Source organism: Podarcis cretensis, assembly GCF_951804945.1.
Source record: "Podarcis cretensis genome assembly, chromosome: 9".
Taxonomy (NCBI): Eukaryota; Metazoa; Chordata; class Lepidosauria; order Squamata; family Lacertidae; genus Podarcis; species Podarcis cretensis.
The window spans coordinates 933,461-955,148 of record NC_137178.1 but is presented as its reverse complement, the minus strand read 5'-3'; the positions used below and the strand labels follow the sequence as shown (position 1 = coordinate 955,148).

Below are 21,688 nucleotides of genomic sequence, written 5' to 3'. Positions count from 1 at the left end.
GCATCGTTTCCAGGCCTTTGACCATTTTGGTTGCCCTCCTCTGGACACGTTCCAGTTTGTCAGTGTCCTTCTTGAACTGTGGTGCCCAGAACTGGACACAGTACTCCAGGTGAGGTCTGACCAGAGCAGAATACAGTGGCACTATTACTTCCCTTGATCTAGATGCTATACTCCTATTGATGCAGCCCAGAATTGCATTGGCTTTTTTAGCTGCCGCGTCACACTGTTGGCTCATGTCAAGTTTGTGGTCAACCAAGACACCTAGATCCTTTTCACATGTACTGCTCTCAAGCCAGGTGTCACCCATCTTGTATTTGTGCCTCTCATTTTTTTTGCCCAAGTGCAATACTTTACATTTCTCCCTGTTAAAATTCATCTTGTTTGTTTTGGCCCAGTTCTCTAACCTGTCAAGGTCGTTTTGAAGTGTGATCCTGTCCTCTGGGGTGTTAGCCACCCAATAAATAAAGCATTACACATTAAAAACTTCCCAATACAGGGCTGCCTTCAGATGTCTTCTACAAGTTGTATAGTTCTTCTGGCAAGAGCCAGAAGCCACACGCTGGCTGCCGTTTCCGCCTCCCTCTGGCGCCTCCTAAGCGGACCTTTGGTCCTGTGCGATGTCACTCTGCCCACAAGAAGCACAGAATCATAGAGGGGGAAGGGACTCCTGGGGTCATCTAGTCCAACCCCCTGCAATGCAATGCTCGCTAGTCTCCAGAACGGGGTTCCCACACCAAAGCAAGTCTGGGGTAAGGGGCTAGGGCAAGAAGGGCACGTGGGCATCAGGAACCCGTTCCCCCTGTTTGCGGCAAAGACAGACCCCTCCGAGAGTCCTCCTGCCTTCCAAGGCCACCACATCCTTGGGGGCAAATCCTTCAGAGATTAGCACCGCAAGCTGTTGAGCCTTTCTTTGAAGGAAGACTAATCAAAGACTAATCCACAGAAGCGACATGCCAAGCACATTGTACCAGACATACAGCAATATTCCAGTTCCGTGCCGGCCGGGGAGATCAGCTTCCTAGAAGGAATGCAGGAGGGAATTAAGGAATGCTTCTTTTGCACTCCAAATAACAGGCTCTGCCTCTGCAGACAAGTTCCTGAAAGGCAGCCACAAGAGTCAGAAGGGCAGAGGGGGCACTGTTGGGACCACCTGGATGCAGCAGTGACCTGGGCACTGAGTTGGAGACTGCAAGAGCTCCCAGTTGGGAGTTGGAGCAGGTTCAGGGCTTGGAGCTGAGTGCTAAGCATGGGGAGAGCATCACCTCCAAGGCCGCTGGACAGCAGTCGCCAGAGAAACCTCCAGTTTGCACCCATGCACATGCAGAGAGGAGGGTCAGGCAATGAGGCTGCCAGGGCCCACCACGAGCGTCCTCCACACCCTCTGCAGAAAGGGAGGCTCCTCCCTGCCCCACGGCCTGTTTAACCAAGATAAACTGCAGCGTGGTTGCTTCCTTCCAGGAGAAACGTCAGCAGCAAGTCTGGATTTTAGTTTTCGCAAGGAGGGAGGGCTGGGACGGAGCTGAGAACCTTGCTGGCCCTTTCCTTCCCTGCCACAAAAGTGAGAATATTTTCCTCCCATTTAAACCAGATGCAGCTCCCCAGACAAAATACCTTTTAAAAAAAGGCATTGAAAAGTTGGCAATGAAATAAAAGGGAGTGAAAGAGACCAGTTGACCCAAGACCTGTAGGAGGAAAGCCAGAAGCCTGCCCCCGACACACACCTAGATTTTGAAGGACTGACCATCCTTCTGGTGCTGTTTGTGCCCGTGCGGAGAGAGAGGCAAGTGAGTGGACGGTAACTAAGGAGCCGAGGGAAGTGACCCAGTTCCACACAAAAAGCAAAGCAAACAAGAATGGTCTACTTAGCATTCGGGGAGCTCTTTGCACTTGCTGCTGGTATGTTTTCGATGCTGGGATTACCTAGCAGGAGTTGTTCTTCTTTGCAAGGGATCTACATGGCACACTGTGCTCCTCTGAATGGAATCATGGGGGGGGGGTTTGCAAATAAATGAATGGCCCTGTCCTCTGCCCCCCTTCCCCACCCACCTTAACTGAGGAATCCTTTGTCGTCGCTGTTAACAACAACCCTGGCCAAAGCCAATCGTTCTGAATAGGACAAATGGCACATGCAAACCATGTCCAATCTCTGCTTCAAACGTTTGTACGTTACCTTATCCCTTCTTTGGCACCAGGGGGTCAAAAATAAAACCCGAATGGACAAAAAGGACCAGTCCAGACCAGAGAGGGTTCAGCAGAGGACGGAGCTGAAAAGAAGCAGCAGGGGCTCCCACTTCCGGGGGCTGCTTTTGGGATAGGGTCCAGGTTCTGGCAGTGCCAGCAGCCGCGAGGACGCGATGTTCACCAGCAGCAGGACTCCCCCCTTCAATGGAAAGGAGGTGCTGAGCTTTCTTCCCCCTCTTCTCTCCCTGCAGGTGGCCTGGGGGCTGTATCAAAGCTGCCAAGCCCCTCCAGGAGCCTCCCAGGCCTCTGCTGCGGACGACTCTTTCTCCACTGACAAGCACCGATGGAAAGGAGAAGCTGCTGGCATCCCCATAACCAGGCTCCTTTGTGGAACTGTGTGTGTCTTCACCACATTACAGTGGTGCCCCGCAAGACGAATGCCTCGCAAGATGGAAAACCCGCTAGACGAAAGAGTTTTCCGTTTTTGAGGTGCTTCGCAAGATGAATTTCCCTATGGGCTTGCTTCGCAAGACGAAAACGTCTTGCGAGTTTTTTCCCTTTTTTCCCTTCCCCCCCCTTTTTCTAAGCTGCTAAGCCGCTAATAGCCGCTAAGCTGCTAATGGGCTTGCTTCGCAAGACGAAAAAACCACAAGACGAAGAGACTCGCGGAACGAATTAATTTTGTCTTGCGAGGCACCACTGTATTTATTTACCGGTACTTATTTATTGCATAAAATTTATATACCGCTAGATTGTAAGAAAACCAAAAAACCCAACCCTCAAAGCAGTTTACGACAAAATAAAACAACAAAATCAATAATAAATTACAGCAAACATTAAAAATTTAAAATACTTGTTGTTGTTTAGTCGTTTAGTTGTGTCCAACTCTTCGTGACCCCATGGACCAGAGCACGCCAGGCACTCCTGTCTTCCACTGCCTCCCGCAGTTTGGTCAAACTCATGCTGGTAGCTTCAAGAACACTGTCCCACCATCTCACCCTCTGCCGTCCCCTTCTCCTTGTGCCCTCCATCTTTGCCAACATCAGGGTCTTTTCCAGGGAGTCTTCTCTTCTCATGAGGTGGCCAAAGGATTGGAGCCTCAGCTTCACGATCTGTCCTTCCAGTGAGCACTCCGGGCTGATTTCCTTCAGAACAGATGCGTTTGATCTTCTTGCAGTCCATGGGACTCTCAAGAGTCTCCTCCAACACCACCATTCAAAAAGTTAAAATACTAAAACAGGTTAAAATTCACACCAGATTACTAAGCATCCGGAAAGCCTTGTCTAAACAAGAATGTTTTCAGCAGGCGCCGTAAAGAGTACAGCATATCAATTGGCAGGGAGTTCCAAAGCGCAGGTGGCTCCTCCCAAAGCTACTAGCTTCTTACAAATGCAGAACAGGTATTTTAACAAGTCTTATTTTGTATGTGTTTTAAAAACACAGGGCACCAAATGTTATCAGTTGAAATCCTCTACCTTAAAATGGTCTGGGCTCTTGTCCTTCCTACCTAGGTTCCAGGATAAATTCAGCTTTAGCTAGATTCCCGAAGGTCAGTATTTCTTGATACTTAGTATTAACTGATTGTCTTATTCTGTTTTATTTTAGTGACTGACAGCTCTTTGCTCAGCTAACTTGTACTGTAATAGCATTGTGTTTTGTTTACTAGATACCCAACTTTTGTACGTTAAGAGACTTTAAGCAGCTGGCTTAGGCTGCAATCCTACACCTGGGGAGAGACTCACTGAACTAAGTGGGACTTAGTAGAAATTCATAGGATTGCACTGAAGTACCGTATTTTTCGCTCCATAGGGTGCACCGGACCATAGGACGCACCTAGTTTTTAGGGGAGGAAATAAAGGGGGGGATTATTCCCCCCCCCCAGGTGCAAGAGCGGCAGCAAGATTGCGCGCAACCTCGCAACCACCACTCCCAGGGCTGGGGGCAGGGAAGCCCGAGCTTCCCCCGGTCCCCAGAACAGGTAAAAGGTAAAGGTAAAGGTACCCCTGCCCATACGGGCCAGTCTTGACAGACTCTGGGGTTGTGCGCCCATCTCACTTAAGAGGCCAGGGGCCAGCGCTGTCCGGAGACACTTCCGGGTCACGTGGCCAGCGTGACAAAGCTGCATCTGGTGAGCCAGAGCCGCACACGGAAACGCCGTTTACCTTCCCGCTGGTAAGCGGTCCCTATTTATCTACTTGCACCCGGAGGTGCTTTCGAACTGCTAGGTTGGCAGGCGCTGGGACCGAGCAGCGGGAGCGCACCCCGCCGCAGGGATTCGAACCGCTGACCTTTCGATCGGCAAGTCCTAGGCGCTGAGGCTTTAACCCACAGTGCCACCTGCGTCCCGCCGGAACTCCCGCCGTGCTCAGAAGGCTTGCGGATGGCTGCTGAAGCCCGACAAGTGCAGCGGGAACTGGCGCTGCGCTCCCCGGGCTTCAGGCTGCAGCCTGCTATCCGCAAGCCTTCGGAGCCCAGTGGGAACTCCCGCCGCACTCCGAAGGCTTGCGGATAGCTGCCTGAAGCCTGGAGAGCGAGAGGGGTCAGTGCGCACCGACCCCTCTTGCTCTCCAGGCTTCAGCGAAAGCCTGCATTCGCTCCATAGGACGCACACACATTTCCCCTCAATTTTTGGAGGGGGGAAAGTGCGTCCTATAGAGCGAAAAATACCGTAGCCTTTCCCTTAATGAATTTAGGAACTACGAGTAACTGTGTAGTGTGGGACCTGTGAACCACCCTGAGACCTGCGGGTATAGGGCTGTATATAAAGCCAATAAATAAATAAATAAAAGTAAGTGTGCCACTGGAGGGCCCCTGCGAAATAAGCACCTCCAGGGGCCCTGAGAGAGAGAGAGAGAGCCAGAACCCAGCATCCAGGGGAGGCAAAGGGAAGCCACTTGAGGCCATGATCCTACGAGGCCCACACGCAGCGGGAAAGAGGCTCCCCTGTGCAAACGGCATCAGACTTCTCCAGCGCCTGCCGTGCTCAGGCCAGTGGTCCAGAGGCATTGTCTCAGAAGACCAAGCGAAGACACATCCTGTTCCCTTCTGTTCTCGGCTGGCTCAGCCGCCACAGTCCCTGCTGTGCGTTAGCAGCAATCTGTCCAAGGAAATGTCACATGGACCAAATTAGCTTCGCAAAAATATCCGCTGATCTCCTCAGCTACCCCAACAGAGTTTCATTACAAGCAATTAAAGGCCTAATTTTAAGCCCTGCAGTCTCACACCTGCCAGGACGTGGGCACGGCTTCCGCCTGCGCCAGGGAACTTGATCAGTTCGGAAAGTTGGAAGTTTTGCATTGCCAGGGCGACAAGGGAGAAAGAGGGCAGTTGCAGGTTCATTTATGCATCTGTCAGGGATTCCATAGCTGAGAGGGAGGGGAAGGAGGACTTAGCCCCCGGGAGAAGGTCGCAGGGGCAGCCAGACCAAGCCAGGAATCTGGTCCTCTAGTCTAGAATCCCCTCTGAGGGCACAACCCCAAATAGCTCCCACACAGAGCTGCTCCTTGGGAGATCTTTGGAATTAAATGTTTGGTGTATGAAGGGGCATCTCAATCCAACTACCTGCTTCTTGCTCTGGTACATGAATGCTTCCCAAACCCTTCCATCTACTTAAGAAAAAACCTACCACGGACAACGAAAGAGAACAAATTTCAGTGAGATTGGCATCCCATTCTGATGCACATTTGCTCAAAAGTCCTGCCAAGCCAATATGCAGAAAAGGCTGCAACATGAACAGTGCACTTTCCCCCGATGGAAGCTGGTGCTGACTTTTTCAGGTATGGAATTGCTTTACCGTATTTTTCCCTCTATAGGACGCACTTTTTCCCCTCCAAAAATTGAGGGGAAATGTGTGTGCGTCCTATGGAACGAATGCAGGCTTCAGCAATAGCAACGCTAAGCCTCCGAAGCGCAGAGGGAGCACTCCCTCCGTGCTCCAAAGGCTTCGCGTTGCTTTTGCTGAAGCCTGGAGAGCGAGAGGCGTCGGTGCGCACTGACCCCTCTCGCTCTCCAGGCTTCAGGGATAGCCACACGCAGCCCCTCCGGCAGGGAGAAGCTGCATGGGGCTATGGTTTCTTTAGCCCAGCGCAGCTTGACCCAGGAGGGAGAGGTTGCGTGGGGCTGAAGAGGAAGCCAAAGCAGCCAGCGGGATGGATCCTTGGCTTGTGACATAGCTGTGCGCAACCCCTCAGGCAGGGAGAGGTTGTGCGCATCCTGCACACTGCTCTTTGGGGCTGGGGGGGAAATAAGATTATTTTTCTTGATTCCCCCCCCCTAAAAACTGGGTGCCCCCTATGGTCCGGTGCGCCCTATGGAGCAAAAAATACGGTAATTGTTGGACGTTTGTTGTTTTTAACGATTTGGTCGATTTCCAAACTTGATTGCACGTTCCACGGGGAACTGCCCCGTGTCAGGTAAACTACAAAATAAATAAGCACATTTGTTTCTAAGCAAACAAATCCTTTGCTGGTGCTTCTTTATCTTTCTTCAGCAGCCCTTCAAACCTCTTCACACCCCACTTATGACCTTGCAAAGGAGCCATTTGCCCACAGAAAGCTGAGTCAGCCCTCAAGTATCTCTGGTCACCTGAGCTGAATCGTGACTCCAGGCTCGTTTTGGATGCAGTCAAGCTTCGATGTAGTCCAGCCTGTGCTCGTTGTTTTTTGCTCTGCGTTTTCACCTGACCTTCCATGGTTTCTCTCTCTGCACCAACGTGGGTACACAGAACTGCCAAATGAGCCACCCCACAAAGGGAGCTCTGGTCCTTGGCCCCAAAGAGGAGTCTCGTGGCCAGACCAGAAAACTGACAACGGCCAACGCTGTTGCTGCTGCAAGAATCTGCTTCATCAAAAGCCTGGCATGGCATGAGACAGAGATGGGTTCCAGTCTGGAAACCCTTATGCCATTGCCAACGTGTCTCCTGGGTGCCACAAGGCTCTTTGTGGTTTTTCCAGCCTACACGACATCAGGGATAGGGAACCGGTGGGGTGGGCCCCATACATTGCTAGACTACATTTCCCATCCGTGCTTAGCATTGGCCATGCTGGCTGCTGGCCTGTTGGGATTTGGAGTCCAAGAACCCCTGCAGAGTCTCCATTCCCCCACCCAACATGGAAGAAGAAGGAGAACTGCAATCTGCTTCCTGGCTTTCTTCTCCTGGCCATTGTTTCCTTTACGAGCCCTCCAGAATGGGAACGCCTGCACACCGGCAGCCGCAGAGTACCAGGAGGGAGAAAGCAGCTGAGCAGCAAGGGGGAATCCTCTCCTTCCAGCTCTGCAGTCGCTGCCGCCTCCTTTCTTGGGCGAGGCACTTCTCCTTAATTTTTGTCAGTTTACTCACGGCAAAGTGCAATTATAACATAATGTAATACTTAGTGCCTACCTCACAGTGAGGATTAATTAATGTTTGAGCAGCACCTTGGAGATGTAAAGTGCTAGTTAAGTGCTAAAGCAGGCTCCCTAACGACGCTGGCTCTTAAGTCACGACGTTAACACCAGGATGGGGGAAATGTCAAAGCAGCAGAAAGAAAGGAACAGCCCCTTTGTCTCGGCTTGGGTGCAGAGCAGAGCAGCACGCAGGCCCACCTTGGGAGGGAGGTGGGTGGTCAATGTCCTGCCTCCCAGCTGCACGTGCCCCTGACCCTCCCACCCCCCTGAACCGAATGGGACACACAAGCCTCCCAAAAGCACACGGCAAGAATGCAGAAAAGCACAGCATTCTCCAGTCACAGAAGCAGTTCCTCCTTAGGAGGCAGAGTGGCCCACTCTCTCCCAAAGGAGGGAAGCAACTCTGCAAGGGAGCTGTCTCTAAGGCAAACCCAAACCCCAGTGCAGCGCTCTTCGGCTGAAAGGAGGGTGGGCAAAGGCCTCTCGCTGCCTGGCCAGAGTGCAAAGAAACCCAGGCGGCTGCCTTCTGGTTGGGTCAAATTGTCAAATTGCATTCTGTCCTCCGAGGGACCAACCAGAGGCCTTTTCTGCAAGGCCCACAAGCAGGATTCGAGCGCCACTACTGTCTCTTCTGACCAACAGTGGCTCTCAGGCTGGCCTGGCACCTTAAGGTGTACAATGAAGGCAACTGCCGCATTTCCTGGGGAGACAAGCAGTCCACAAGCAGGGAGCCACTGCAGAGAAGGCCCGGTTCTCGTGTTGCCACCCTCTGGACCTCTCACAGAAGAGTCTCTTGAAGATGGGCCTGAGAAGACGATCATGGGACCCAGGTAGGTTCATACGGAGAGAGGCAGTCCTTAGGTTACTGCAGTCCTGAGCCATGTAAGGCTTTATAGTTCAAAACCAGCACTTTGAATTGGACCCGGAAACTAATTGGCAGCCGGGGCAGTCGGACTGTAAGATGCTCAAGCCGTCTTGCTCCAGTGAGCAACCTGGCTGCTCAATTCTGCACCAGTGAAATTTTCCAAACCATCCTCAGAAGCAGCCCTATGTATAAAACGTTGCCACACAAGGGGCTCACCCCAAACGGATCCGTGTGGGGTTTGGAGCTGCATTTGCCTTGGCTGGGAAAGGATCCCCTTCCCCTGCTCCTGTTCACCTTCCTGGAGGCTCATGCAGTTCTCAGGCCAAGCCAAGGCGTCCCTGCTACAGCACGTCTCGCCTTCCGCAAGCATCCCTGAAAATTGATTACAGATTTCACTGCAGCTTGTGTTTCATAAACGAAGCCATCGTCGCCGGCATTACACCCTCCGAACAGCAGTTTTCTCCGCTGCAGTTCTCTCGGGCGGGTGCTCAAAGAGGCTTGCAGGAACCCATCCTCTCCATCTTAGCTGCCTGCTCTCAAATTAAGCCAATCAATTGTGGAAGAAGCACAAATAAAATCCCTGCCGGGGATGTTCTCAACCTGGCGCGCAGAGAATTGGACTCTAATACGCTCATAAAGTAAATGGTCAGTTCAGGAGCCAAATTGTCTGCGCAAGAAAAGGCTCTGGGATGGTTGCTTCAAAGCGGCAGCTGCTCACACAGCCAGGCTTCCTCAGGCAGAAGAGGGACAGATAGAGCTGCAAAATACTGAATCTGAGCAGGAGAGCGACTTGCACGGGAGCCAGAGCGGGGTAGTGGTTAAGAGCACTGGATGAGGACCAGGGTTCAAGCCCCACTTTAGCCCTGAAGCTCAGTTGGTGGCCTGGCTGGTGTCGCTCAGTCTAACCTTCACAGGCTGGTTAATATGTGGAGGGGTCTCCTCAGAGAGCCAAACATTGAGAAAACTCTGTTAAGAAGTGTGCCCACAAAAACTGAAACGTTTCTCCCAAAGCTTGTCACAGAAGGAAGAAACCAGGGTGGGAAGAGAGACAGCTATTGTGAGCGGCGGGTCTAGCTTCTAATCGGGGGGATGGTTTTGCCAGGGCTCTGCAGTCACTGAGCTTGGAGAAAGGGATGCTGCAGTGACGTATTGCAGAATCACAGAAAGCTGGAAGGGACTCCATGGGTCATCTAGTCCAGCCCCCTGCAGAATCTCAGCTAAAGCATTCAAGACAGATGGCCACCCAACCTCTGCTTAAAAGGCCCCAAGGAAGAATAGTCCATAACCACCCAAGGGAGGCTGTTTCACTGTTGAACAGCCGTCAGAAAGTTCTCCCTGATGTTGAGTCAGAATCTCCTTTCTTGTAGGTTCTGAGTCCCACCTTCCAGAGCAGGAGACAACAAGTGTGTTCCTTCTTCCATGTGGCAGCCCTCTAGGCATCCTCTCTCCTCTCTGTCTCCTCTTCTCCAGGCTAAGCGTACCCAGCCCCTTCAAGTGCTTGCCTTTTGGACCCTTGGTTCTCTTGGCTGCCCTCCTCTGCACACATTCTTGCTTGTAGCCCCAGAACTGGACACGGGACTCCAGGCGTGGTCTGACCAAGGCAGAATAGAATAGCATGATGACTTCCCTTGATGGGGACGCTGGGCTTCTGTACCGCCTTGCTCTTGTCTGTTCCACTAGTTCTTCTTGTGGCTCTTCCCTGGAAAGCGTAGGCCACTCAGGTCATTCTGCCTCGGTGTCACCTACCCACACAGCCATGCCTGTCAAGTCAACTTTGCACCTGGTTTCTGCAACATTTCGTGCCAACCGTTCACAACGCAAGCCTGAAGCTGCTTCTTTCATTCGCCATAACTTATTTGCCCTTGCCTGCATCCTTCTGAAATGTTACAGGCTGCTTTCTCTTTCTTTCTTTCTTTCTTTCTTTCTTTCCTTCCTTCTTTCTAGTTTGCATTTCCTTTTGTTGCCCACAAAAAGGAGGGAAGCAAGTCCCTTTAAGTCCCCGCCCCCTCTCCTTTTAAAGGCACCCGGCAAAAAAGGCACCTATTGGAAGGCCTCTATGATTTATGCTATGTCCAAACACGAAGTGCACACCCCTAGTAAGAACTTTCACTGGAGAAGATGCAACGCAGTCCCTGGAGGCTCAGCGGGTTCGGAGCGGCTTTTTTCCTGGTCCAAGTGGTTTGCCCACTTTTGGACAGAGATGCTTCCTCGCCCACTGTCCAAATAATAATAATAATAATAATAATAATAATAATAATAATAATACTTTATTATTTATACCCCACCCATCTGGCTGGGTTTCCCCAGCCACTCTGGGTGGCTTCCAACTGAATATTAAAAACAATACAGCATCAAACATTAAAAACTTCCCTAAACAGGTCTGCCTTCAGTTGTCTTTTGAAAGTAAGATAGTTGCTTATTTCCTTGACATCTGATGGGAGGGGGTGCCACAGGGCGGGTGCCACCACCGAGAAGGCCCTCTGCCTGGTTCCCTGTATCCTCACTTCTTGCAGTGAGGGAACCACCAGAAGGCCCTCGGCGCTGGATCTCAGTGTCCGGGCTGAACGATGGGGGTGGAGACCCTCCTTCAGGTATACAGGACCAAGGCCGTTTAGGGCTTTCAAGGTCAGCACCAACACTTTGAATTGTGCTCGGAAACGTACATGATCTGGTAACTTCCTGACTGGAATACTGCAACACATTCTACGTGGTGCTGCCCTTGAAGACGATTCAAAAACTTCCACCTTGTTCCAAATGCAGCAGACAGATGACTGGCGGGGCTTCCATTTAGATCTCACAGGCATGGGCTGCCTGCTTATACCCGAGACCAATTCAAGGTACTCATGTTGGTGTTCAAAGCCCTAAATGGCTCAGGCCCCAAATACCTGGAAGACCGTCTCCTTCCCTACAGACCCTCTCGGGTGCTAAGATCAGCACCTTTTGGTGCTGCCTTCAGAGGTTGGGGAGGGTGGCGAGGGAGGAGAGGGCCTTCTCTGTGGTGGCCCCTGAACTGTGGGACTCCCTCCCCACAGAGGTGTCCCTGGTACCTTCCTTGCACAGCTTCCAAAGGATGCTGAAGACGCATCTCTTCACCCTCTTCAATATATACTATAAATATTTTTAGGACGCACATTATTCTGGCATATTTATGTCGTATTGCTTTTTATATTGTGTAATATTGTGTCTTAGATGACCACAACACCTGAAGCCAGTCAGATCCTGCATCCACAGCAGTGACCAGAAGAGAAATGGCCGCTGGGAGGAGCCCAGAGAGAAGAAACTGCAGCAGCCCAAGCGGTTGCCTTCCTCTGCCCCAGATGCATCAAAACATGTCTGTCCCATAGCAGTCTCTACAGCCACAGCAGGGGCTGCAACCTGCCAACGGTTTGACCTCACCCCCAAAGGTGGATTCCTCCATTGTCTCCCGAGACAGCTGGATGCCAACAATATTAATGTTGGGTTTTAATTGTTATAACCCACCCTGGGTCCTTAGAGTGAAGGGCAGGTAATAAAATATAAGAACAACAAGAACAACAAGAGTTGGTGGAGTTGTTCCTGCTCAAGGTTCCAGACAACCATGGACTCTTCCAGGATTTTCACACACACACACACACACACACACACACACACATACTGACCGCCTATTCCCCTTCCAGCCTGGTTTCCCCTCAAACAGCTGGCATAAGCGTGCCCAGTTCTCACTGGTGCCCTTTTGGGGTTTCCCAGGTTTTTAGTTTAGTTTAGTTTCGTGCTTCTGCACATCTTGGAGTGTCTCCCCACATACCTCCTGGCACCTGCACAGAGCTCCCTCCATGTTGGCTCTGTAAGGCCAGGCATTGGAGCTCATAGCTAAAACATATGATTTCCTAGGAAAATGGTAGCATCATGTTCCGTGCTGCAGGTCATATTTGATTCTCTTGCTAATTATGCTGTTTTAAAGGTGCATTTTGTGTTTGAATTCCTACAGCAATGTTTTCCCTTGAAATGTTTAAGATTTATTTTTTATTAATTTTGCTACATTAAACGTGCCTTCTATAGTTGATTTCCTTTGTAAAGTTTCATTCTGAAATATTTAAGATAATGTTTTAGTTTCTTGTTAAATACGTTGCTTTGAATGTACAGTCATACCACTTGTTATGTTCGGTTCAGGTTACATTCTTTCAGGATATGTCCCACAGTGACCCGGAAGTAACGGAATGAGTTACTCCCGGGTTTCGCCGCTCGTGCATGCGCAGATGCTCAAAATGACGTCACGCGCATGTGCAGAAGTGGTGAATTGCGACCTGCGCACACGTAGACGTGGGTTGCGTTCTGCTCATGTTGCGAACAGGGCTCCAAAACAGATCCCATTCGCAACCAGAGGTACCACTGTATACCTTATACGTGACTTTCTTCAGTAACGTTTTGTGCTAGATTGGTTTATTTCATGTTTTAATGTGGGTTGTAAACTGCTTTGGGATTTTTTAAATTAAAAATATAAAGCAGTACAGAAATGAAATGAATCACCATCATCGTTTTGAAGACGAGGCCAGAGAACTACCCACCAAACTCACGCACCCACGCACGCACGCTCACACATTACCTCAGTGACAAAGAGGGTGCGGGGGTCAATGATGTCCAAGAAGTGTCTAAACCTTCCGTAAAACGAAGTCTGCAAAGACAGAAAGGCACAGAGCTCAGACATGGTGGAAACACAAGGCATTCTTAACCCCCCCCCCCTCACTGCTGGAAATGCAGGAAAGGGGCAGCTGCTTCCCATCTCTCCAGGCTGAGGATAAGAACAGAAGAGCCTTCAGGATCAGGCCAAAGGCCCATCGAGTCCAGCACCTTGTTCTCATCGTGGTTGAACAGTTAGTTGCCTGTGGGAAAACAGCAAGCAGGATCCGAGGGCACGAGTCCCCTCCCTCCCCTCCTGTGGTCCCCAGCAACGGACATTCAGAGGCTGACTGTGGAGGAGGCAGACCAGAGCCATCGTGGTCAGAATAATAATAAATAAAATAATTTTTTATTTATATCCCGCCCTCCCCAGCCAAAGCCGGGCTCAGAGCAGCTAACAATAAAACTAAAACAGCATTCTAAAATCAATTCATTTTAAAATCAAATTAATGGCCACCATTGGGCTAGAGTTCTGTGAGGATTACCAAAGGAGGGGGTCAGACTGTGCCTTGGCCAAAGGCCTGGTGGAACAGCTCCGTCTTGCAGGCCCTGCAGAAAGATGTCAAGTCCCACAGGGCTCCTCTTGGGACAGAGCGTTCCACCAGATCGGGGCCACAGCCAAAAAAGCCCTGGCTCTGGTCGAGGCCAGCCTAACCTCCCTGTGGCCCGGGACCTCCAAGATGTTTTTGTCTGAAGACTGTAAGGTCCTCCATGACACCACTGGGAAAGCTGACAGCATATGGCATGTCCCCATATGACATCCTGCCTTGGTCAGACCACACCTGGAGTCCAGTGTCCAGTTCTGGACACCACAATTTAGGAAAGATGTTGACAAGTGGGATGGTGTGCAGAGGAGGGCAACCGAGATGGTCAAGCCTGATGAGGAGCGCTTGAAGGAGCTGGGTATGTTTGGGCTGGAAAAGAGGAGACTAAGAGAAGAGATGAGAGCCATCTTCAAATAACTCAAGGGCTGTCCCATGAAAGAGGGAGAAAGCTTGTTTTCTCCTGCTCTGGAAGTTGGGACCCAAAGCAAGGAAGGATTGGACTCTGATTAATAGAATACACATGAGGCTTGACCAGCAAGACTCTGGGAGGGGTGCGTATAAGAATAATTCCTTTCCACTCCTCGGCCCAGGTCATTTTATTCACAAAAGAACTTTTTACACAAAGCCATTTTTCACCTTCTCACCCCTTGCTTTTTCCTGTAAGACCTATTGCTCATCACAGCTATCTGCCAATCACCCAATCCCACCACCCTTCTGAGTAATACCCCTCCCCACCCTCTCACTATATAGAAGGGTCTGGTGACTTCTGTTTCAGTGTATCTGAAGAAGTGTGCATGCACACGAAAGCTCATACCTAGAACTAACTTAGTTGGTCTTTAAGGTGCTACTGGAAGGAATTTTTTAATTTTGTTTTGACTATGGCAGACCAACACGGCTACCTATCTGTAACTTTTTACACAGTGTTCGTAAGAACCAATCAGGTTTCCTCTGAGCATTTCAAAAAACCCCACGTGGGACAAAATCAGATCAGAAGAAATTCTTTTAACTACAAAGACTACTCTGAGCATGCATACACAATCTGAGGCTAAATAAAACAGGACTAGAGGAATGCATTCAGCAAACCCAGAGGTCATAAACAAGTAGTAAAGTAAGGAACGATGTGTAGTATTTACCATCTCTTTGTGAACTCTCTTCCTGGCCCTAAGAACTATCTAAAGCTTAACAAACTACATCAAAGTAACCTATTAACTTTATGTACTGAGGGTGCCTGATGAACAACTGGCCTGTGTATTTAGAACGCTTATACATGTCTGTCAGGCAGAGAAATAGGACAGCGATGCAGAGGCTTGTGGGATTTGATCAGAAATTATTGTCAATGAATCAAACCCAGTCAGCACAATGCATTCATCCCGGACACAATGGCTTGATGCATATTTTGTAATTCCTCATAGTAATCCCACCTGACCACTACACAAACCAACGGATTCAAGTTACAAGAAAGGAGATTCCGACTCAGCATTAGGAAGATGCTGGAGGAGACTCTGGAGAGTCCCATGGACTGCAAGAAGATCAAACCTCTCCATTCTGAAGGAAATCAGCCCTGAGTGCTCACTGGAAGGACAGATCCTGAAGCTGAGGCTCCAAGACTTTGGCCACCTCAAGAGAAGACTCCCTGGAAAAGACCCTGATGTTGGGAAAGATGGAGGGCACCAGGAAAAGGGGACGACAGAGGACGAGATGGTGGGACAGTGTTCTCGAAGCTACCAGCATGAGTTAGACCAAACTGCGGGAGGCAGTGGAAGACAGGAGGGCCTGGCGTGCTCTGGTCCAGGGGGCACAAAGAGGCGGACATGACTAAACGACTAAACAACAACATTAGGATGAACTTTCTGAGCGCAATAGCTATTAGACAGTGGAACAGACTCCCTCAGAAGGTGGTGGACTCTCCTTCCTTGGAGGTTTTTAAGCAGAGGCTGAAAAGCCACTTTTAAGGGGTTATTTACCTGTGATTCCTGCATGACAGGGGACTGAACTAGATGACTCTTGGGGTCCCTTCCAACGCCCCAATTCCATGATTCTAAGGCAGGGTGCTTCTACTAGCTGCCAGGCACTGTGAAGAGCACAAAAGTGGTACAGTCCTCACCCACCCAACCCCAAACAAGCGCCACAGTCCCCCTCTGCGTGAGCCACTTGGGAGCGTTCTGACTCCGGGGTTCCTGCACGTCTCTTCACACAAAGAACCGCAGTGACATTCGTTCCCTCCCACGCCCAGACCAAGCATGGAGAGTTGAGAGGGAAAACTCTGTTAAATCAAGCAGCTGGGAAAAAAACCACCACCACCATTATAATTGGTGTGGAACACCTCCGGCTTCTCTCCCCCTCACACGAACAGCTTTGGCTCGCTTACAAACAACAAAACTAATTTTAAAAAATCTTTTTATAAAATAAATTAGTTTTAAGCAGAGACGCAGCAGAAGACAAAACAGTGCCTGATGCCTGTCAGGATGAAGCCGACTCTGATGGCTGGTACAGCTCCCTGTCCTACTCAGCATGGAGGCTGCGCCTGCCACCTGTGCCCTTCGCCCCCAAGCCCACCCTTGCCATCCCAGCCCCTGGCCCAAAAGGCATTCCTCACACTTTGCAGGCTGCCCATGGGTGCGTTTCACTCGGCCGTTTCGTGAGCTCCCTCTGATCAGGAAATGACCCAAAGTAGCTGGCATCCCCAGCTGGCACCAAAGGCCTGGGCATGGCCCTAGGGCAGGGGGAGACCCCTGGATTTCACCCCCAGACTCAGCCACAGGTTCAGAGGGTGGGAAAGCAGCCCTGGGCTGCCCACTCCCACACAGCCTGCGGGTCTCCTGATCAATGCGTCACAAAGGAGTCCCTCCCGTTTCATGTCCTGCTTTGAGAATGAGAGAAATAAGCAAGACTGGCTCCACCTTGAGCCTTACCTGGTCACAGCCCTGCCACCAGGCTGTCTCAGTGGGAAAGGGGAGAGGCAGGGCTCGCCCCACCCGCCATGCTTTGCCCAAAGGCCCTCTGCCCATGAGCTCTTTCTGTGCCAGCTGGTCTTGGTAAGGACTGCTATTTAATAACGGACAAGTGAGTTTGCTTTCCCTCCTTGTCCTTCTCCCTTGTGGGCCATGACTAATTTGCCAAGTCTCTCCAGCGCAGCATAAGCACTCTTGAATCTCAACCAGAAGAGTCTTCAAAGCTCAGCATTGGGTGCGAAATCTGCCCAAGGTGGTTCTCCATCCACAACAGACCTCCTGACCCTAACCAGCGGGCTTTTTGCAAGTACAGTGGTACCTCGGGTTACAGACGCTTCAGGTTACAGATACTTCAGGTTACAGACTCCTCTAACCCAGAAATAGTACCTCGGGTTAAGAACTTTGTTTCAGGATGAGAACAGAAATCGTGCTCCGGCGGCAGCGGGAGGCCCATTAGCTAAAGTGGTACCTCTGGTTAAGAACAGTTTCTGTTCTTAACCTGAGGTACCACTGTATTCAAGCCTGGAGGCAGAGCAATGCAATGCACAAGCCAGTCACCATCGTTTTCTGCGCATTCCCCCCTCACCAAAGGTCTGTCTGTCACCTTTTCAGGGATATCTGCGAGGGCATGGTGGGCCCGGAAAACCTCTTAAACTTTGCTGCTCCTGGGCAGTCTAAGCAAAGCTAAGTGGCATTGATCAGGTATCTTTACATTTCATATTGCAGTGTGTTGTTTCTGGGGCACAATGGAGCTCCCAGGAGCAGGGAGGCCCAATTGTGCCTTCCAAAAGATTTAGCCTCCGTGTAGATTTCCCAACCAGCTGCACGGCACGGCTGCTTCTCCTGGGCGCTGCCTCCTTTCGCTCCTCAAGTACAAGCTTCTGCAGGCAAGAAAGTAGGTCTCCTCGCCCCAAGAGGCCAAATATCCTTGTTTTGGAGATGGCGGTGAGAGCGGAATTGAAGCAGAAGCTCTGTGCTGCCAGGGCTGCTTGGGATCTCAGCAGACACTCAGGTGGATGCTGACAGGGGTAAGAAAAAGCACTTTCCACTTGTGCATTTGTTGCCCAGAGAAGAAGCCGCTCCCACGAAATGGCAGCCACAGGACAGGGTGTGTCTCCTACTGGGAGGGTGAGTCTTTCCAGGACTTGTTTTAGGGATGCAATTGTACTACTGATTCCATGCTGCTCACTACCATGATATTTCTTCCTAAAGTTGGCAGTATGGAGTGTTTGGCAAATAGTAATAAAGATCCCACACCTGCTAGGACAAGGCTGGCCTGACTCCGGCCTCATGCTCTGCCTTTGCTTTGTTCTAGAATCCTCATGGGTCCCAAAGACATTTTGAGGTCCCAGATCAAGAATGTACACTTGGCTCTTTTCACACTGAAGGCATAACTAACCAGCACCCAGAGATTCTAATTTGAGAAGCACCTTGCAGGATCGGGCCAAGGCTGCCTCTTTGCAAAAACCCAAGGAACCAGCGAGTCCTAGGCGAATCTGCCAGAAACGGGCCAGTGGTCTTCAGCAGCCACACGCCCTGGCGTAATGGGTCCATGTGCCTGGCTGTTAATCAGAAGGCTGGTGGTTTGAGCCCACTCAGGGACAGCTGTGGTCAAGATTCCTGCACTGCGGGGGGTTGGACTAGATGACCCCCAAGGTCCCTTCCAAGTCTACAATTCTATTATCTATGAGCCCTGCTGAGCCTGTATCTCACCCCCTGCACTAGGCGGCCATAGGCAAGCCCATAATTCTCCCAGCTCCACCTCATGCAGGGATAACAACACTGACCTAACTTTTATTTTAAGGATTATTGCAATGGTGTACATGATGCACTATGCACACACTCAGAATGCAATACACCCACGGGGAGGGCTATTGTTCTTCCCTGCACCAGAACCACTGAGGTTAATGGAACTGGGACCAGTGCACTGGATTTGAGCTCACAGCCCTAAGAGGCAGGAAGAAGCCAAGACTTAACTGACCCTCCCGGACTGCAGAAGAGAGCTAACCTCTTTTCCAAGAAATAAGCAACTCGCAGCCTTTCCACAGCAGCAGGAACACTAAAGGAGCTTGCCAGCGCATGAAAACCTCAGCGATGCTACAACGTCCTCTCCCCACCTTACTTATCAGAAGGAGGGTCGGTGTTGCCCAGGCATAGGCAATCTCAGCCCTCCAGATATTTTAGGACTACAAGTCCCATCATCCCTGACCACCGGTCCTGTTAGTAGGGATCATGGGAGTTGTAGTCCCAAAACATCTGGAAGGCTGAGTTTGCCTATGCCTGGTGAAGCCCAATGGCCAGAGAGCTGAACACAGAGGCATCTGCATTGCCCCCAGACTTGGAAGTTGGGCAAGAATTGCATCTCATGTCCAGTTCCCCATCTGTAAAATGGGAATAATGATGGCCTATGTCCCGATTCTTTGTTTAATAAAAAAAATAGATACTTGGCACATTATAAATCTTCTTGTTGAATAAGTTGGTAACAATAAATGGCATTCAATTATCCCTTGCACTTCTCACAAATATGAACTTTCTCCAGTTAAATCTATGATATCTAAGAGCCACATCCGAGCAAGTTTTGTCTCATTCAACCCACCACCTCCCATGCGATTTGCTGACTGTCCTGGTTCCACCTATTCAGAAATCCAAAAGATGGAAGTGAAAATCCTTGACAGCCACGGCTGGTGGCCGGTCTACGTGCAAGGAAGGCTTTCAGCTGCCCTCCAGAAAAGTCGGGCAAAGGACCAAAAGAAGCCCAGAGCGAGAAGCAAATAGTCCCGTGTGACGAAAGGAGGGAAATTCACCAAGTCCTTTCAAGGTCAGGAGAAAATGCCATGATGTTCTGAGTGATCCACTTATTGCATTGGGACTTTGACCCTACAGGGCAACACAGCATTTATGAGCATATGCTAACCGAACGTTAGGCACAGTTTGCTGGAAACGTTTCCTAAAAAAACCCTCCTTGCTGTGAATAAGGCAATGGCTGGAGGAGCGGAGGCAGCATGGAGGCTGAACCCCAATTCTGCAGCTCCTAAAAAGGAGCAGAACTCAGCAAAGATCTGTCTGTTATGAACAACCACAGGGGGACTTGTTCAAAGTGCTCTGGGAGCAGATTATGGGCATGGATCCCACGGTAGCTCCCTGCCCCCCCCCCCCCACCTGGAAAATACTAAATAATGAGAGAGAAATTAGAAATTCACCAGCAGCAGAATGCAATCTCGGCCTTGAAGGCACCCCTTAACCCTTTGCTGCCCTGCACCGATTTGACAGGAGCACGCTGGGATCTTTTGCAAGGTTGCAGATGATGTTGGGGTACGACTCTCCCAAATAAACGGCATGCAAACCCACGTCCTTCTGCAACCTTGCAAAGCATTGGGGGGGGGGCGCGCTACAGTTTGAACATCTACTTGGGGCTGCTTCATGGGCACATCAAATGCCTCCGTGCCATTTTGTTAGACTAAATAAAAGCATTGTCCTATACAGGTGTATAAACAATGCACTAAAGGGACTGCCAAGGTTTCTCAGCTACCCTTTGAGAGAAGATAGAGGGGTGGGCAGGAGATCCAAGCAGTGGCGTAGCGTGGGTTGTCAGCACCCGGGGCAAGGCAAGTAATTTGCGCCCCCTAACCCGTGGATTTGCGCCCCCTAACCCTAACCCCCAGATGTTGCGCCCGGTGCGGCCGGCCCCCCTGCACCCCCCACGCTACGCCACTGGATCCAACCTGCAACAGTAACCACTGCCTTTTTCTTCCCCAAGTACCTTAGAATCATAGAATCTTAAGAGTTGGAAGGGACCCTGGGGGTCATCCAGCCCAACCCCCTGCTATGCAGGAATCTCAGCTCAAGCATCCCTGACAGATGGCCGCCCAACCTCCAAGGAAGGAGAGACCACCACCTTTTCAAGGAGTCCATTCCTCTGTCTTCCCATCAGGAAGTTCTTCCTAATGTTTAGGCAAAAATCTCCTTTCTTGAAATAAAAATTAAGAAAAATTAAAAAAATTGTCTGGTAGCACCTTATAGACCAACTAAGTGTGTTCAGGTATAAGCTTCCGTGTGCCCGCCCACTTCTTCAGAGACTGAAGATCTCCTTTCTTGGATAAGGCAACAGAACGGGCAGCAAAGTTTCAATTGCGAGGGTTTCAGAGAGTGGAAAGTGCCCTGGGAAGAACTGAACAGCACCCACCCTCCGCGAGCCCCCGGCCGGATCGGACCAAGTCCAGGCTCGAGACCCCCATTTCCAACGGCTGCTCACAAGCTGCCTTCTCCGCCCCAGTGCCGCACTCCTAGAGAAACACTTCGCTGTCGCAGGCCGAGAGCCGCTTAATGCCAGAGGGCCCCCGGGCCCCCACCCCCCGCTTCCAGCAACGGCGTCCGCCCTTTGGCGCCGCACCTTGTGGCGGGGAGTTCCGCCGGCCAGGCGAGAGCCCAGCAGAAGCCCCGCCTCCAGCCCCGCACCAAGCCAGGCGAGCGCCAATCAGGGCTCGGCGTTGGGAGCCAGCAAAAAAGGGCGGGAATTCAAGCGGGCGAGTGGCGTGGCCGAGGCCCAATCAGCGCCGGCGTTGAGCCGCCGAGGGGCGGGGCTTGCTGAGGCAGGCGCTTCTTCCCCGGCGACCCCCCCCCCCTCAGAGACCCCCCCCTCCCCGCTCCCCTCCGTCGGCCCTTCGCGACGCGGCGGCGGCGGCGGCGCCCACCTGCTCGAAGCGAGGCCTCCCCAGCTGGAAGGGCGGGAAGCCCGCGCTCTCCGCCATCCCCTCACGGCGCCACCGGCAGCCCGCGAGTCTCCTGCGCCGCCTGGCCCCGCCCCCTCCGCCAGGACCGCCTCCCATTGGACGAGGCCCACCGCAGCTCCCGCGAGGCATGCTGGCCTATGTAGTCCTTCGCGGCGGGGGGGGGGAGGAGCATGACGGGAAATGGAGTCCCGCCTGCCGACGTCGCTCCGCCCCGCGCTGCGCGAAAGGAAAGGTGGGAAATGTAGTTTCCAGGGAGGAAGCGAGCCCCGGCATCGCGCAGCTGGCCGGGCCAGGAGGCGGCGGCAGCGGGCGGCCAAGGGCCCGCATCCGCCGGAGGAGGAGGGAGGCCGGACTGCCTGCCGGAATCCGGGAGCC

The 21,688-nt window shown here is 51.5% G+C and overlaps 1 protein-coding gene across 3 annotated transcripts in view; it reads right to left on the bottom strand.

The window, feature by feature from the left end:
* Window positions 1-21,379, bottom strand: part of SFXN5 (sideroflexin 5) — a 95,611-nt gene extending 74,232 nt beyond the window's left edge. For all 3 annotated transcript variants that reach the window (XR_013842468.1, XM_079991128.1, XM_079991129.1), the window contains exons 1-2: window positions 21,275-21,379; window positions 13,014-13,082 (exon numbers count right to left, since the gene is read on the bottom strand). Coding sequence is in view for 2 of the 3 variants with exons in the window: in XM_079991128.1 (XP_079847254.1) it covers window positions 13,014-13,082; window positions 21,275-21,331 (126 nt within the window). In the remaining variant the exon portion in view is untranslated. The remainder of the gene's footprint in view (window positions 1-13,013; window positions 13,083-21,274) is intronic.
* Window positions 21,380-21,688: the final 309 nt, after the last annotated feature.